This window comes from Lucilia sericata, unplaced genomic scaffold (genome assembly GCF_015586225.1).
Source record: "Lucilia sericata isolate MDLA Ls3-8-SP2 unplaced genomic scaffold, ASM1558622v1 Contig000774F_arrow, whole genome shotgun sequence".
In the NCBI taxonomy this organism is placed as follows: Eukaryota; Metazoa; Arthropoda; class Insecta; order Diptera; family Calliphoridae; genus Lucilia; species Lucilia sericata.
The window spans coordinates 139857-155779 of record NW_023994769.1 but is presented as its reverse complement, the minus strand read 5'-3'; the positions used below and the strand labels follow the sequence as shown (position 1 = coordinate 155779).

Genomic DNA, 15923 nt, shown 5'->3' with positions numbered 1-15923 from the left:
AACTATTTCTTTGCACCCAACTGTATGAGAAAATATATTTTTGTATAATAAAAAAAAACAATATTTAGCAAATTTTCTCCTCAACAGCAAAGAAACAACAAAGCAAACCAAACAAATATATAAACAAGCATGTTAATACATGAATAGACTTGCCATAAACAATTCTTATTGGTTAAGCCAACAACACAGAGAGCAATTTATATACAAGATCGTTATTTACTTGTTTGCTAAACACAATGCTCTCCGATAAAAAGAGATAGATGAAGAAGAAAAAACAACATGTTTACTCTTTTACACATAAGACGAGAGTAAAACGGAAGGCGTTTATGTTTGTTTTTTTGCACTCTCATTGTTGTTTTTACTAAGTGTGTGAGTGTGAGTATGGGTTTTGTTTTGTGTATTTGATTGTGTGTGTCAGAGTTTAGTATTTGTTTTTGGTTTTAGTTAATGTGACGATCATCAACACAAAAAAACAAACATATAGAGATGAACGAACGCACAGTGTGTGATGATGAGAAAAATACAAAATAAAAAAACAAAAACAAATAAACCAAACAACAACAATCATGAAAACACACAATGTAAGAAACATAACAAAACAAAACATGAAATGAAATTGAAAACACAAGAAGAAGAAAAAAAAAACGACAGATATTGAAGTGTAGCAAAAGAACTCGAACACAATCAGTTTAATGTTGGCACTAAACCGGGTAACACAGAATTAAAACTACTCGTGGTTTAACAAGAAATAAAGAAAAAAACTAAAACTAAATGAACAACAAGAAAATTTTGAATAAAATAATAAAACCTTATGAATAAAAGTGTTTTAGAAGAAAATCTTAATATAAAAAATATACGAATTTAAAGAAAAATGATTATAAGTTTTTGAAAAAATAAAAGATAAAGTTGTTTTACATTAAATATTATAAAAAAACCCCGACGCTTTTAACAGAAAACAAATTTTTAACAAAAATGTTTTTAAATGAAATAAACTGCAAGTTTATTTAATTTTCTAATTGAACGGCTTAAATTGAACGTGAAATTGCTTTTAAAAAAAGATTATTTATTACAAAAAAAGTGTTAATTTTTAAAATTAGCTGGTGTTTTGAGCAAAAAAAGAAAAACAACAACAAATATATAAAAAAAAGTGTTAGGCATTAAATTGCCTTTAAATTAAGTAGAAAAAAAAATAAGAATTTCAAAATTTATTTTTAAATTAATTAAATAAACACATTAACAACAACACACAATGGATTTATTTACAATTTTAAGACTTTTAACGGTTTTATTGGCCAGTTTAGCATTAACCAAAGCCGAGGCTAAACATAAACCTGGCCGGGGGAGAGGTTCCATGTGGTGGTAAGTTTAACAAAAAAGCAGTTTTTGAAAAGTTTTAAAGCTGAGGGATAAATTAATAGAAATTTTTATTAAAAATTTTGAAATTTTTGGGAAATTTTAAAAAATTTTGTTTGTTTTTAAAAAATTTTAAAAAATTTGTTTCAAAATCTTTTTAAATTTATGTTTTAATTTCTAATAAAAATTTTCAAAATTTTTTTTTTCTAAATTGGAAAATTTTGTTAAATTTTTGTATATTTTTTTTTAATTAATTAAAAATTTTATATTTTTTATAAATTTTATACTAATTTCTATTCGAAACTTTTAAAATTTTCATTTCTATTAGTTTTTTCCTAAACATTTATTGATGTAATTGTTGTTTAGATAATTTACTCTTGTTGCTTAAGTCTTTTGTTTTTTAATTTAAATTTTGAGGCTTTTAAAGCAAGTTGGTGTCTTAAATCTTTTTTTATTGTTTAGAAACATAAAATTTTTGTTTTAATATAAACAAAATATAGTTTATTTCAAAAAACAAGAAAAAAAAACAACAACAAACATCTCCAAATAAAAAAAATTGATTTATATTTCCTTTAAAAATTAGCACTTCCGCTAAAATGACTTAAGATCACAAAACAAACAGACAAAAAAACAAACTGAGACACTTAACTTAAAGCCAAGAAAAAAAAGTAGTATTAATAAAACAAACAAAACTATTCAGCTGATCATGCTAGACCAAGGGACTGAGGCTTAACTGATGAAACAAAAAAGAAGAAAAAAACAGCTGAAGTAGTAAAAACTAAAATTAACTATAAAAAAAAGTTTTAAATTTAAAACAAAACAGTTGTAAGCCATCATCAGCACATGCCATGAACTCTGTAACATAGTTTTATGAACGTGTGAGTTTAAACAAAAAAATTTCTTTTTGAGTTTTTTTTCTTTTAATTTTGGACGGAAGCTGTTGCTTACGAAATCTTAAGCTTGAATTTTAATTAAATATTCTATTAACGTTTTCTTGGACAAAATAATACATATAAACAAAAGAAATTGTGACAACTATTTGTTAGAAGAAATATACAAAAAAAAATTTAACATAAAAGTTTAAGTTTTTGTAAAAAAGTTTTCAACAACTTTTGCTTTATTTATAAAAAGGAAAAAGGAAAAATTCTTTATTGGTTTTTTCTAATTAATTAAATTTTTAAATATTTATAAGTTTAAGCAAAAACAACAATAACTACTTGCCTAGGAGACTGTAACTGCTTAAATATTAAAAAAAACAAACCCCTAGAGTATTACTCTGTTCAGACTAAGCAAACCAACATTGATTGTCTCAATAATTGTAAGAGCAATTTTCAAACTAAATTTTGCAACAACTTAAGCTTAATGTTTAAAATAAATTAAACCATAAAACTTATAAACGGCGGCCATATATTATTAACAATTAAAACAAAAACTAAACCACAACGTGTGAGGTTTTCAAACTAGTTTAAAAAACCAACAATTGCTTACTTAACTTCTTAAAAAAAACATAACAATTATTTAAAAAAAAAACAAAGACTTTATTAACAAAATTTTCATTTCTTTACCAAAAAGAAAAAAAATCAAACCAAATCAGGTGTTTTTACTTCAAACAAGACCAAAAAAAGAAAAAAAACTTTCCCTAATTAAATTTTTAAACAAACCACAAAAAATTCCTCAACAAAATCACTCAAGCTTTAAAATTTTTTTAACAATTTTATTTAAGAAAACCTTTAATTAAATACAAACATTTTCTAATTATTTCTTTTTTTCTAACTATTATCTTCTTACAGGGGCATTGCCAAAGTAGGTGAACCAAATAATATCTCACCCATTAGTTCGGGTATTATGTATGTTGATCCCGCCATACATACAACCTTAAGAAGAAAACAAAGACGTTTGGTGCGTGACAATCCCGGTGTTTTGGGCGCCTTAGTTAAGGGAGCCAATTTGGCTATAAGCGAATGTCAACATCAGTTTAGAAATCGTCGTTGGAATTGTTCAACGCGTAATTTTCTAAGAGGCAAAAATCTATTTGGAAAAATTGTCGATAGAGGTAAGAAAATCACAAAACTAACATTTTTAAATTATTCCCACAGTTGGTAATTTGAGGCTCTTAGTTATAAAAGTGGCGCTTGAGTTTTTGAAACCAAAATTATGTTTGTGGGTTGTCCTTTTGAGTTTTATTTGTTCAAAAAAAAAAAAAAAATGTAGTTGTTCTGGTCAAGTACTTTTTAGCTTGTTTTGTAATTTGATATTTCATAAAATCATAACAACAATATTGCATATGTTACATATTTATTGTTGTTGTTGTTGTGGTACCCTTTTTTTCTTTATAAGAAGTCTTCAAACTAAAATGTTAATGACAATCATTTTCCTTAAAAAAAGAGGTTGATATGTTAGTTTACATCTTTGTTTAAAGTGGTTTTTATATAAAATAACAACAACAAAACAACATTAACAAAATCCTTGAGTGTTGAGCATTTTTGTTTTTGTGGAAAATTTATGTGGTTTTTTGGTTAAAATCTCAAAAAGACAACAACAAAAATAACACAAAAAACACTTTAAATCAATGAAAATTATTAACAACAAAAACAACAACAAAATTTTCAACATTAATTGCTTTCAAATATTCTAATTTTTCGAAATTTTTAAAATTTGCAATATTCGAGTTTTTGAAAATTTTCCAATTTAATAAAAATTTTCAATATTCAAATTTTTTGAAAATTTTCAAATTTAAAAAATTTTAATATTTTCAATATTCTAATTTTTTTGAAAATTTTCCAATCGAAAAAATTTTCAATATTCCAATTTTTTGCAAATTTTCAAATTTAAAAAATTTTTAATATTCGAATTTTTTGAAAAATTTTCAAATTTAAAATAATTTTTGAATATTCAAATTTTTTGAAAATTTTTAAATTTTTTCAAATTTAAAAAATTGTTAATATTCGAAATATTTAAAAATTCTTCAAATTTAAAAAATGTTCAATATACGAATTTTTTTATATTTTCAATATTCTAATTCTTTAAAAAATTTACAAATTTAAAAAATGTTCAATATTCAAATTTTTTGCAAATTTTCAAATTTAAAAAAATTTTCAAAAATTTCGATATTCGAATTCATTGAAAATTTTTCAATATCAAATTTTTTTAATATGTTCAAGTTTGAAAAATTTCAATATTCGAATTCATTAAAAATTTTACAAAATTCGAATTTTTTTTACAAATTTCGATATTCGATTTTTTTTAAATTTCAATATTTTAAATTTTAAAAGGAATTGCAATATTTAATATTAAAATTTTAAAAAATTGTAATTATTGAATCTGAATCAAAAATTAAAAAAACGAAAATTTTTAAAAATTTTCAAAATTTGAATTTTTACGAAATTTTTTAATATTTGAATTTGTCAAAAAATTTTAAGATTCGAATTTGTCAAAGATTTTTAATTTTCGATTTTTTCTAAAATTTTCAAGATTCGAATTTGTCGAAGATTTTCAATATTCGAATTTTTATAAAATTTTCAATAATCAAATTTTTCAAAATTCGAATTTTTCCAAAATTTTTCAATATTCGAGATCTTAACACTTTCAAATTTTCCCAAAAATTTTTAATTCTTTTCCCACTAATCCAAATTTTCATTGTTCAAGCCTTTTCTTTGGATTTCTGCAATTTTGAAAAATTTTCAAAATTTCGAATGAATGACATTTATTGTTTTGAAATGTTTTTTTGTGAAAGAAAACCCCAATAAAAACAAAACGAAAACAATAACTCTGGTTTTCTTCAATTCTGTTTCTTTTTTTGTTTCTCTAAAGAATTGTTGTGGTGTTTGTTGCTGTTGTTGCTCTTGTAAAATCATATTGACATAATGACAGCTTGTCAAGTGTATGTTAATTAAATAAGACATTTGTGCATTTCTTTGCAACAAAGCCCACACTCTTCTCCGCTGGCTCTCTCAACAAAGACATAAACACAACTTGACAATCAATCAAAATTTTTTTCAAACATTTGTTTAAAAGAATGAATTTTTGGGAAAAAAACGGGAAAAAGCTAATTTTCGAGAAATATTAAATTTTGCTACTTTATAAATGAAAACCTACTAAGGTATTGTTGAAATATTTATAATTTATGACATTTAAAAAAAGTCACAATGAAAGCAAAAGGAGAGGAGAAAAGAAGAATGAAAGAGTATGTGTGTTAGGGCTATACAAATGTGGCATGAGCTAAGAATTTATTACCTGTGTCCTGTCTTTTCAACACAATTAAGTAATAAACTCAATATTTTATTATTACAAAACGCCTCATTGTAGAATTGTTTTCGTTATTTCAAAACTCCATAAAACTGTAGTACAGTTGAATGATTGAAATTGTTTTTAGTCATAAACTACAATTTTATGATTTGTCAAGTATCTTAAGTGATACATTTTTGTAAGATTTCTTTTTTTATAGTTTTTTGCTGTTTAATGTCAATTACATTACTTTTTATAGGAAAATAATTAACACCTTTTTAAAGAACCATTAACACCCGCCTAAACTACTGCTGGCCATTAAACAAAAAAATTTATATGTTTTCCCTTTATTCTAAACCTTTTTTCTATAAATTATCTAACAGCTGAACTAAACTAAATTTAAACGTAAGAATTTGTAGCTGAATTTGTTACGCCTTGATTACTTAAACTATTCTTTTGTTTGACATCCTTTTTTTTCTCTTTAAACCAACTTTGCAGTTTGCAAATTGCTTGTTAGTTTTTTCTTTCTTCTATCTGGGTTTCTATGTTAAATCAATTAGGTTTAGAGATTTGAAAATTTCCACAAAAAAATAGAAGTAAATTTCCTTTGGGCGTTGACTTTTGTAGTAAATTTAGTTTTGTTAGGGGTTTAAAAAAAAATGTAGTTAGCAGAACAAATTGGCTTAAAAGATTACACAAGATTTTTAGTTTTTTAATTCCTAGACAATAAATTAAGATATTTATGAAAATTTTGGTTCTAAGGAAACAAATTTTTTTTTGATATATGATGTTTTCTATTAGAAAAATTTATAAAAAAGAAGAAAAAAAAAAATAAATTAATCAAGCTTATTTTTAAACTTCCCAAAAATATGACAAACTATTATTAATTAAAAAAAGTAGACAAAAATTTCCTTGAAATATTATAAAATCTTTGGCCTAAAACATTAAAAGCTTTTGTTGTAATATAAACTTTTAAACTTAGCTTAAAAACCAGCTTTTTTAAAGCTTTTGTTCAAATATGTTTATAAACTATTTAGTTAAAAAGTTTGTAATGTTTAACAAGAAACTACTTCTACGCTTTTGCAAAATTTAAGCTTTTGTTTAAACTTATTATAACTTTTCAATAAGCTTCTTACTTGTTTAAAGTTTTAAAGCTTTTTAAATAAATTTTATATAAAGCTTTTAAGCTAATAGTTTACATTTATCACGCTAATAAGTAACTACTTACAAGCTTCTGCAAACATTTAGCTTTTGTTTAAACTTTTTATGAAATTTCAAAGTACTCCTTATTTGTTTGAAGTTTTAAAGCTTTTTAAGTAACATTTCTATAAAGAGTTTAAGCTAATAGTAGCGCTAAGTTAACATTTATCACGCCAACAAGTAACTGCTTACAAGTTTCTGCAAACATTAAGCTTTTGTTTAAACTTTTTGTGACTTTTCAATCAGCTTCTTACTTCTTTGAAGTTTTAAAGCTTTTTAGTTAACATTTATCACTCTATCAGTTTATTCTTAAAAAAAATTAAGCTTTTTCTAAAGCTTTTGTTTAGTTTCTTAGCTAATTGAATATTTTAAATTCTTACAGCTTTTAAAGCTAAATTTTTAGCAAACTTTAAAACAAACAAAGCTTTTTTATAACAATTTTGTTTGTACAGCTTAGGTTTTTAATAATTTTATTAATTCTAAAGCTTTTTAAAGCAAAATTATATAAAGCTATAAAATTTTTCTTTTGTTTCTTATTTTTTTGAAGTTTTAAAGCTTTTTAAGTAAAATTTATATAAAGATTTAAAGCTAATAGTAGCGCTTAGTTAACATTTATCACGGTATCAGTTTAGTTGTAAAAAAATTAAGCTTTTTCTAAAGCTTTTGTTTAGTTTCTTAGCTAATTGAGTTTTTTAAAACCTTACAGCTTTTAAAGCTATATTTTCAGCAAACTTTAAAACAAAGTTTTTTGTAACAATTTTGTTTGTTACAGATTAGGTTATTAACAATTTTATTGGTTCTAAAGCTTTTTAAAGCAAAATTATATAAAGCTTTCAAATTTTTCTTTCACTTTAAAGAAAATTTCTTCGATTTTTTTTTAAATTTAAATATCTACTTCCTAAATTTCAAATTAAACGACAAAATTTTTTTTTATTTTAAGTGTTGACAGATGAAATGTCATTTGTAATTTGTATTAATTTGAAGAGTTTAATGTCAATTAACGCCCTTTAAAAAAACAGGAAATTAAAACCATTTTTAGAACTCCAAAAACACAATTCGGGGAATTCTCTAACTATGTGTACTTTATGTAATAGAATTGTAACAAATTCCAGTTAAATGTTTACCTTAACATTTCACAAACAAATATTAACAATTTACAAAAAACAAATATAATTACAAGATTATTGATACAAATAGATGAAAGAAAATTTCTTTAGAAATCAAACCCAAATAAATATTTAGTTAAAGGTTGTAATATAAAGCCACAAATTCCAGCAAAACTATATAAAAATTTATCAGTTGTTAAAGTCTTAGTAGGGAAGAACACCCAAGAAATTAAAGTTGTGATATTTTTTTAAATATTTTTTTTTGAACAGGTACAACTCAAACCTTTATACAAAAAATACCTGCACGTTAACAGTTAAACACTTTTTAAGTAAAAATTTCAAATATGAAAATAAAAACAACAACAATTTAATGAATGACATAAAACTTATTACTTGTTTAACAGCAAGTGAGTCATGTTATCTTTTTTTAAATGTTTTTGTGTTTTTTAGTTAAATAAAACAAAAATTTATTAAAAAAGGCGTTATATTGCTAAAAAACACTGAAAATGAAATGCTTTACTTTGAAATATGTAGTGAAAAAGGGCGCGGTTGTTGTTCAAATAAATAAAAATATTACACAAAATAACTAATTTAAACAAGATCATGAACTGATAACAAAACACACACGGCTACAAATTTGCTGAAATTAAGTTATTTAACAAAAAACTAATTTTTTTTTTGGGCATAAAAAAAAGAATTTTATTTAAACGCCTCTTCCTTTTTGGGGGAAATTTGATATGTTTTTGTTAAAAAAATAAATAGTTTTTGCTTTTAAACCAAACGGATTTCCGTTCCAAAAAAAAAGGATTTTTTTTGAAATTTCAAGAGGCGTGGTCAGTTTTATTTAAATCTTTTTTTTTTAATATTGCTCTTAAATTGTTTTCATTTGATTGTGCAATTGTAATTGATCTTCTTTTTTTTAAATAGCAGTAGTAAAATTGCCAAGTGATCCTTTTGTTCTATTTAAATCTTTAAACAGAGCACCCTTGAGTTTTAAGCATGTTGATTTTTTGTTTAAATTCTTTGCACAGACTGCTGATCTGTTGAGTTTTAAACAAAACATTTGTAGTTTGTGTGTGTGTTTTAAAGTGACCCTTTTTTGGGTTTCGACAAAGACTTAAGTTGTGAGTGTTTTTGTGTTTTAGTTCTCAGGGATTTATATAATATAAATCCAAAACCATATATGCATATGATATTTGTATAAAAAAGGACTTTATATTCAATATGAGTATTAAATTGAACAAAAATTAGGTTTAAAGTTTTAAAAAGAAACCTTTAAGTAGGTCTGCAAGCAGCTTAAGTAAAGTAGGTTTTAACATAAGCAGAGTTTTAACAAATCGAAGTTCAATAAAACTAGAGTTTTAAACAAAACTTGACTTTCACAAAGCAGAATTTTATAAAATTAAAGTTTAATAAAGCTAAATTAAAGCTTAAGTTTAATAAAGCTTAGGTTTCACTAAGCTTAAGTTTAAAAAAGCTTAAGTTTAACAAAGTTTAAGTTAAACAAAGCTTAAGTTTAACTAAGTTTAAGTTAAAGAGAGCTTAAGTTCAACAAAGCTTATGTTCAACAAAGCTTAAGTTTAACAAAGCTTAAGTTAAACAAAGCTTAAATTTAATAAAGCTTAAGTTTAACAAAGCTTAAGTTTAATAAAGCTTAGGTTTAACAAAGCTTAAATTTAATAAAGCTTAAGTTGAAAAAAGCTTAAGTTTAATAAAGCTTAGGTTTAACAAAGCTTAAGTTTAACAAAGCTTCAGTTTAACAAAGCTTAAGTTTAACAAAGCTTAAGTTTAACCAAGCCTAAGTTTAATAAAGCTTAAGTTAAACAAAGCTTAAGTTTAACGAAGTTTAAGTTAAACAAAGCTTTAGTTCAACTAAGTTTAAGTTAAACAAAGCTAAGTTCAACAAATTAGATTCCCACATAACCAGCGCTTAACAAAACTACAAATTTTTAACTAAACTTGTTATTAGCTCAAAAAAATTTCAGTTCCTTGAGTGGTTTTATTGATTTTCCAAAAAAATTCTATCATAATACCCAATATTTCAAAAAATTTTACTTAAAATTTTCAAATAATTCTTTCCTTTTTAAGAAATTTATTACATTCCTGAAAAATGAAAAAAACACAACATTTGTCATAAATGTCTAGTGTGTCTCCTGGTTTCTTTAAATATATTGTTTAGCACATCTGATAAACATTAACAAAAACTAGCAGTAGCTGACTAAAAACATAAAGAAAACAAAAAAAAAAAACAAAAACACTTGAAATGAACATAAAAATTCAATTTCCATTGTTCGAAACAAATCCTTTAGGGGACCTAAAGAGACCAGCAGCATCACAGACAGACAAACTATAAACAACTACTACCACTACATCTAGCTAGGCACTTGATGATCAAGATCATCTCAATCTCATCTTCTCTTATTCATTGTCATAAAAAATAAATATGAATAAACATTATTTGGTGGCAGTGATTACTTGAAGTGTCATAATTGACCAACAATGTAAATCATAAATATAAAATTAAGAAAAAAACAACAACAAGAAACATTTTAAAGACAAGTGCTATTATTCATAAACATGATAAAGATTATTTTTTTTTTTTTTTTTGTTTTGTCTGAAATGAAATAAAACTCATAAATTTTGAAAAATCCACTAGCTGGGTGGCAAAAGTAGTTATCTTGTCAAAATTTAATTTTGAAAATAAATTTGACAAGAAAAGCTTTAAAATGGTTAAGAGCCGACTGACCGACCGACCACCTTAAAGTAACTCCTCAAATTAATTAAACATTTTCTTGGTCTTTTTTTAGGTTGCCGTGAGACTGGTTTTATTTATGCCATCACTAGTGCTGCTGTTACACACTCCATTGCCAGAGCCTGCAGTGAGGGTTCCATAGAATCCTGCACCTGTGACTACAGTCATCAATCGAGATCTCCTCAAGCTAATGCTCAAGCTGGCAGTGTGGCTGGTGTTAGAGATTGGGAATGGGGTGGCTGTTCTGATAATATTGGTTTCGGTTTCAAATTCTCCCGCGAATTCGTTGATACTGGTGAACGTGGCCGTAATTTGAGAGAAAAAATGAATTTACACAACAACGAAGCTGGCAGAGCGGTAAGTATTCTATATATATAAGTATTTATTTTATGTTTATAATAAAGCCAGAGACCCCCTTTAAGTTTAAACATAAAACAAACTATCTAATATATTGGCAAATTGTTGTTTATACAACTTACTGTGTGCGTGCGTGTGTGTGTGTGATGCTCATTAATTGTGCCAACAACTACATAACTTTAATGTTTAACCAACAAAAAAAAGCTTCCTTAGACTCCTGTAGACCACATGCTGACTAAAAAACTATTGCTAAACTATTTGAACTAGTAGTAGTAGTGATCGTCTAATCATTAAAAACTCTTAAACTACTTGACGATATATTACCAAACGCCCCTTTAAACTAGTAGAAGAGTTACTCCTCTTACACTTCTTTAAGTACTTTGGGTAATACAATAACTACAACAAAAACACCAACAAGTACTGTTGTTACTATTTGAGTTTTAAGATAAATTTTTATATAACATGCTGTTTAAGTATTGGGAGTTGTTACTGTTGAGAGGATCATATATTAAAAATGTTGACAGCTTTTTTTTGTGTTTGTCTCTCAACATTTCAACAGTTGCTAGAGTTTATTACAATTAATATACATTTATGCTTTTAATTTTAAAGCTATATAATGCCAAACAAACAAAAAAATCCTTAATATTGCTATAAATTTTTCTACTAATCCTCTGTGCTCTAAAAAAAACACAAATTTCAATTTTTATTACATGATCAGGCGCATGCAATATTCATTCTCAGTTGTTGTTAAGGCAAGAAACTTCAGAGTTAGCAAATAGTTTAACGTTTAAAGGCCGCCGGTTTAAATTAAAGTTGAAGTCCTTGATCAACTTCTGCTATAAAGCCTTTTCAACTAGTTTCATTAAACAAAAGTTTCAAAACATTATGTAAGCTTTTGCTTTGAAGTTGCTTCTTTCAAGCTCTCTTTAAAACATGAAAGCTTTGGCATTTTCAAAATCTGTTAACGGCGTTTAGTAAAATTTTCTTTTAAATATTAAAGCTTTTGTTTAAAACTACTTGTTTATATAGTTTAGTAAAGAGCAAAAGCTTTTTTCTAGCTTCTTTTCAACGCCGTTAATTGTTACATAGCAACTTTGTTATCTCTTTCCCCATATTAAAACGTTTCATTAACTTTAAGCTTTAACAACAACGATGACTTTATTTTGTTGCTGTTATCGTTTATGTTCGCTGCCTGTTAAAGCTGTTGCTGTTGTTTAGCAATTAATATGCCATTGAGCTTGTAGTTTGTGTTACAGAAAATTGCATTGGCAATTGCCTGAAAACCACGGCAACTAAACCAAACCAAAAAAATGAAAAAAATAAAAAAAAATTAAGTCGTTTTGTTTTTTTTTTTAAGTTGTAGCCAACAACATGAACATACAAACGACCTCCTCTTAAGGTTTTAAACTAAAGCTTAAAATATGTTGTATGGTGCGTTGTAATAATATCAACAACAACAGCAAGTTATAATAAAAATTGACCTCATGCTGGGTAAATACTTTTTGGCCATATGCAATTTTTTGTTGTTGAAGTTAAAACAGCAACATAGACCCCCCCACCAAGTAGTTTGGTGATTATTGTTCTTTTACAGCAACTGCAACAACAACAACAACAACATTTATTGGTTTTTAATAATGTTGCAAATGTGCAGATCATGCTCATGTTTTGGTTTTTTTTCTACAAACTTCTTTCTACTCCCCAGAGACTGTTGCACGCGTCTTGTATAACAAATCCGTAAAAGCTTTTTTTTTTTTTTTTTTGAAAAAAAAACCTACCTGATCGTGGTTTTCTTAGTTGCTGCCACAAAACTGCAGCAAGAAAGAAAACCTATAGCTTTTAAAGCCAAAATAATTAAGTGGAAAACATATTAATGCACAGAAGGGTGGCTCTTAATACGCCATAAAATGTCAAAAATGAGCAGCACATAAATTATATTTTGAGCTTACACGGCAACGAAAAAGCAAAAAGATTTACTAATGAAGTCATTTTAAGCTTAAGAAAATAAATAAATTTAAAAAAATACTAATTTTCCTTTATTTCTTTTCTGTACTTTTATTTTAGCATGTACAAGCTGAAATGCGTCAAGAATGTAAATGTCATGGTATGTCTGGTTCCTGTACGGTGAAAACCTGCTGGATGCGTTTGGCCAATTTCCGTGTTATTGGCGATAATCTTAAGGATCGTTTCGATGGCGCCTCTCGTGTCATGATGAGCAATAGTTTAAGACCCAGCGGTAGTGCTAATGCTGTGGGTACTGCCAACAGTCCCAATGCAGTGGGTTCTTCATCATCGGTTATATCCCCAAATGCGGCCAGTCCTAATGCTTACGATGAGGATAGAATGTTAAATGATGAACATGTAGTGAAACATCATCCAAATATGCCGTCACCCAATAGTTTACCCACCTCCTCGAATGCTGTATCGCGCAATTCAGTGCGTGGCAGACAAAGACAGGGCAAAAAAAATAATAGGTAAGTTTAGCAAAACTGTTAATTTTATTGAAAAAAAATATGTCTGACTAAAATCCTTGATAAACTTCTTTACTAAACGGTTACTTCTCTTTATTTTATTATCTTTTTAGATATTCCTTCCAATTGAAACCCCACAATCCCGATCATAAGCCACCAGGCACCAAAGACATTGTCTACTTGGAACCCTCACCCTCATTCTGTGAGAAAAACTTGCGCCTAGGCATCCAGGGTACACATGGACGCCAGTGTAATGATACCTCGATTGGTGTAGATGGTTGTGATCTGATGTGCTGTGGCCGTGGCTATCGTACCCAAGAAGTGGTGGTAGTCGAACGTTGTGCCTGCACATTCCACTGGTGTTGTGAAGTCAAGTGTAAATTGTGTCGAACGAAGAAAACGATACACACGTGTCTGTAAAGCAACAGCACAGCTGGCGCTGGCAATAATATCATCTACAACAACAACATTATCATCATCTGCATGATCATCATTATCATCTTACACACACACATTTACACACAGCATATACGTTTCTTTAAGCGTATTCAGAGTATAAAAGTAGACCTTGTCCTAGAACAAGGCTTGTTATTTGTTTGAATATATATATATTTTTTTTAATTTTTTAATTTTATAAACAATTTTTCTTGTACAATGTATTTATAAAAAAAATCCCTTGGCTTGCCGTAAATAATGAAAAAAAATTAATAATTTGCCAACCACACGAGTACAATGAAATCAATGAATGATTTTGACAAAAAATTAATTTGCCATACTTTGTAAATGTCAATAAGAATTTATTTTTAAAGCAAAACAAAAAAATTTAAAAAAAAATGCAAATTGTGTGGTCTAATTTATTAAAACAACAAAAAAATTTAAAAATACAAAAAAAAAAAAAAAAATTAAAAACGCTTTAGACTTTACTTAAGCGCTGGATTTAAATAATTTATTTTGAAAAAAAAAACACATAAAATTTACATTTATAAACAAGCAAACCGTCCTATTCTCTATAAATAACTCTCATTTGTAAAAAAATAACTCGAAATCTTTACACAAAAAAAAAAAAAAATTATAAAAAAACATAAAAAAAACAAAATTACTAATTAATTTAAAAAAAAAAAAACAAAGTTTAAACAAAAAAACTTTTCTAGCAGTATTAAATTTAAACCTAAAAGCCTGAGTAATTTGCTCTCTATAACTCTTGCTAAATCTCTAACTCTCTCTCTCTCATTATAACTCCCTTAAAAACTAGAGATCTTAACATGAGAAACCTTAAAGCCCAGTTTATTAGCTAATTAAGTAAAATAAATTTAAAGCAATTTTGCAACAAATTGTTTAAAATTTTTAATTAAAACTAAAACAAAATGCATTTCCCACAATAATAATAAAAAAAAACGAAAATTAATTAAACGAATTAATTTGTTTTTAAAGACTGAATTTTGTTGGTTGGATGCAAAATTAATTTTGTATTGAATTTTGAAAAATGTTTGTAAGAAGTTAAAAAGTATTTTTAAGTTTAATTATATATTTTTTTATATACATAAAAACTTTTGTAAATATTATTCATAATTATTATGTACTAAAAATTTAATTTAATTTGTAATTATTAGCTGTAATTACTTAATAATTAGTTTAGTTCTTATATTTTTTTTGTAAGTTAAAATACTTAATTTAATACGTAATTATTGTACTTAAGTAAATGTCTAAGTTAATTATATATACATTTAAAATATTATTATTTTTATATATAAATAATCTTTATTTTTATTTTTTTGTATTATTATTGATGAATTTTTTTTTTATATTTATAATTAATTTATTTACATAAATATCATGTCGATTTATATATATATATATAGAGAATTTCTGAATTGGTTGAATTTTGAAATGAAATCTTTACAAAAATACAAACAAACTCATAAAAAACTTAAAAAAGAATTGCATAAAAAAAACATAAAATGGAAAATAAAATTTTGTATTAAAAACATAAAAAAAGTAAATTGTTTTTCTTTTAGGGTTAGAATAAAAAAACTTTAGAAAGCTTCTAAAAGCTGGGGGCAATGATGAACCGTAACAGAAAAGATGTTCGATTGCCATTCAACGGAATCGAACTAGAATAGAGGCAATTGGAATCGAAGGAAAATTCGACTGACTGCATTAGAAAAGAGTGGTGAATTCAAAATCGATTAAATGGAGTCGATGGAACTGACAGCAATTGAGCTAAGTGGAAATGTCTGGACTAAAGTCTATTGAAATCCACATGAATGAGTGTTTAGCATCTATTAGATTAAGATCACTGGTATTTCAAATGAAATCGAGTCAATTGAATTCAATTAGAATAGAACCAATTGCATTCATGAGAGTCGACTGTAATCGATTAGAAATCGAGTCGATTGTAATCAATTAGAATATAACCTATTATAATCGATAAGAATAGTTGGAATCGACTGGAATAGGGCACAA

At 26.0% G+C, this 15923-nt stretch overlaps 1 protein-coding gene across 2 annotated transcripts; it reads left to right on the top strand.

The window, feature by feature from the left end:
- The first annotated feature begins 685 nt into the window (after positions 1-685).
- LOC119608002 (protein wingless) lies at positions 686-14904 on the top strand. 2 transcript variants are annotated; one of them, XM_037962205.1, is made up of 5 exons: positions 686-1359; positions 3144-3406; positions 10691-10992; positions 13054-13463; positions 13574-14904. In XM_037962205.1, the coding sequence occupies exons 1-5, from the start codon at positions 1250-1252 to the stop codon at positions 13878-13880; spliced, it is 1392 nt and encodes a 463-aa protein (XP_037818133.1). In that variant the 5' UTR covers positions 686-1249; the 3' UTR covers positions 13881-14904. The 2 variants fall into 2 exon arrangements, with proteins under 2 accessions (XP_037818133.1, XP_037818134.1); XM_037962206.1 differs by lacking the exon at positions 686-1359 and adding an exon at positions 2191-2231.
- Positions 14905-15923: the final 1019 nt, after the last annotated feature.

Bases quoted from the DNA above. Each gene is read 5' to 3' on its own strand.
- LOC119608002 (XM_037962205.1), top strand. From the start codon at position 1,250: ATGGATTTATTTACAATTTTAAGACTTTTAACGGTTTTATTGGCCAGT. The intron at 3,407-10,690 runs GTAAGAAAATCA...GTCTTTTTTTAG, and splicing joins TGGAAAAATTGTCGATAGAG to GTTGCCGTGAGACTGGTTTT. The intron at 13,464-13,573 runs GTAAGTTTAGCA...TTATCTTTTTAG, and splicing joins CAGGGCAAAAAAAATAATAG to ATATTCCTTCCAATTGAAAC.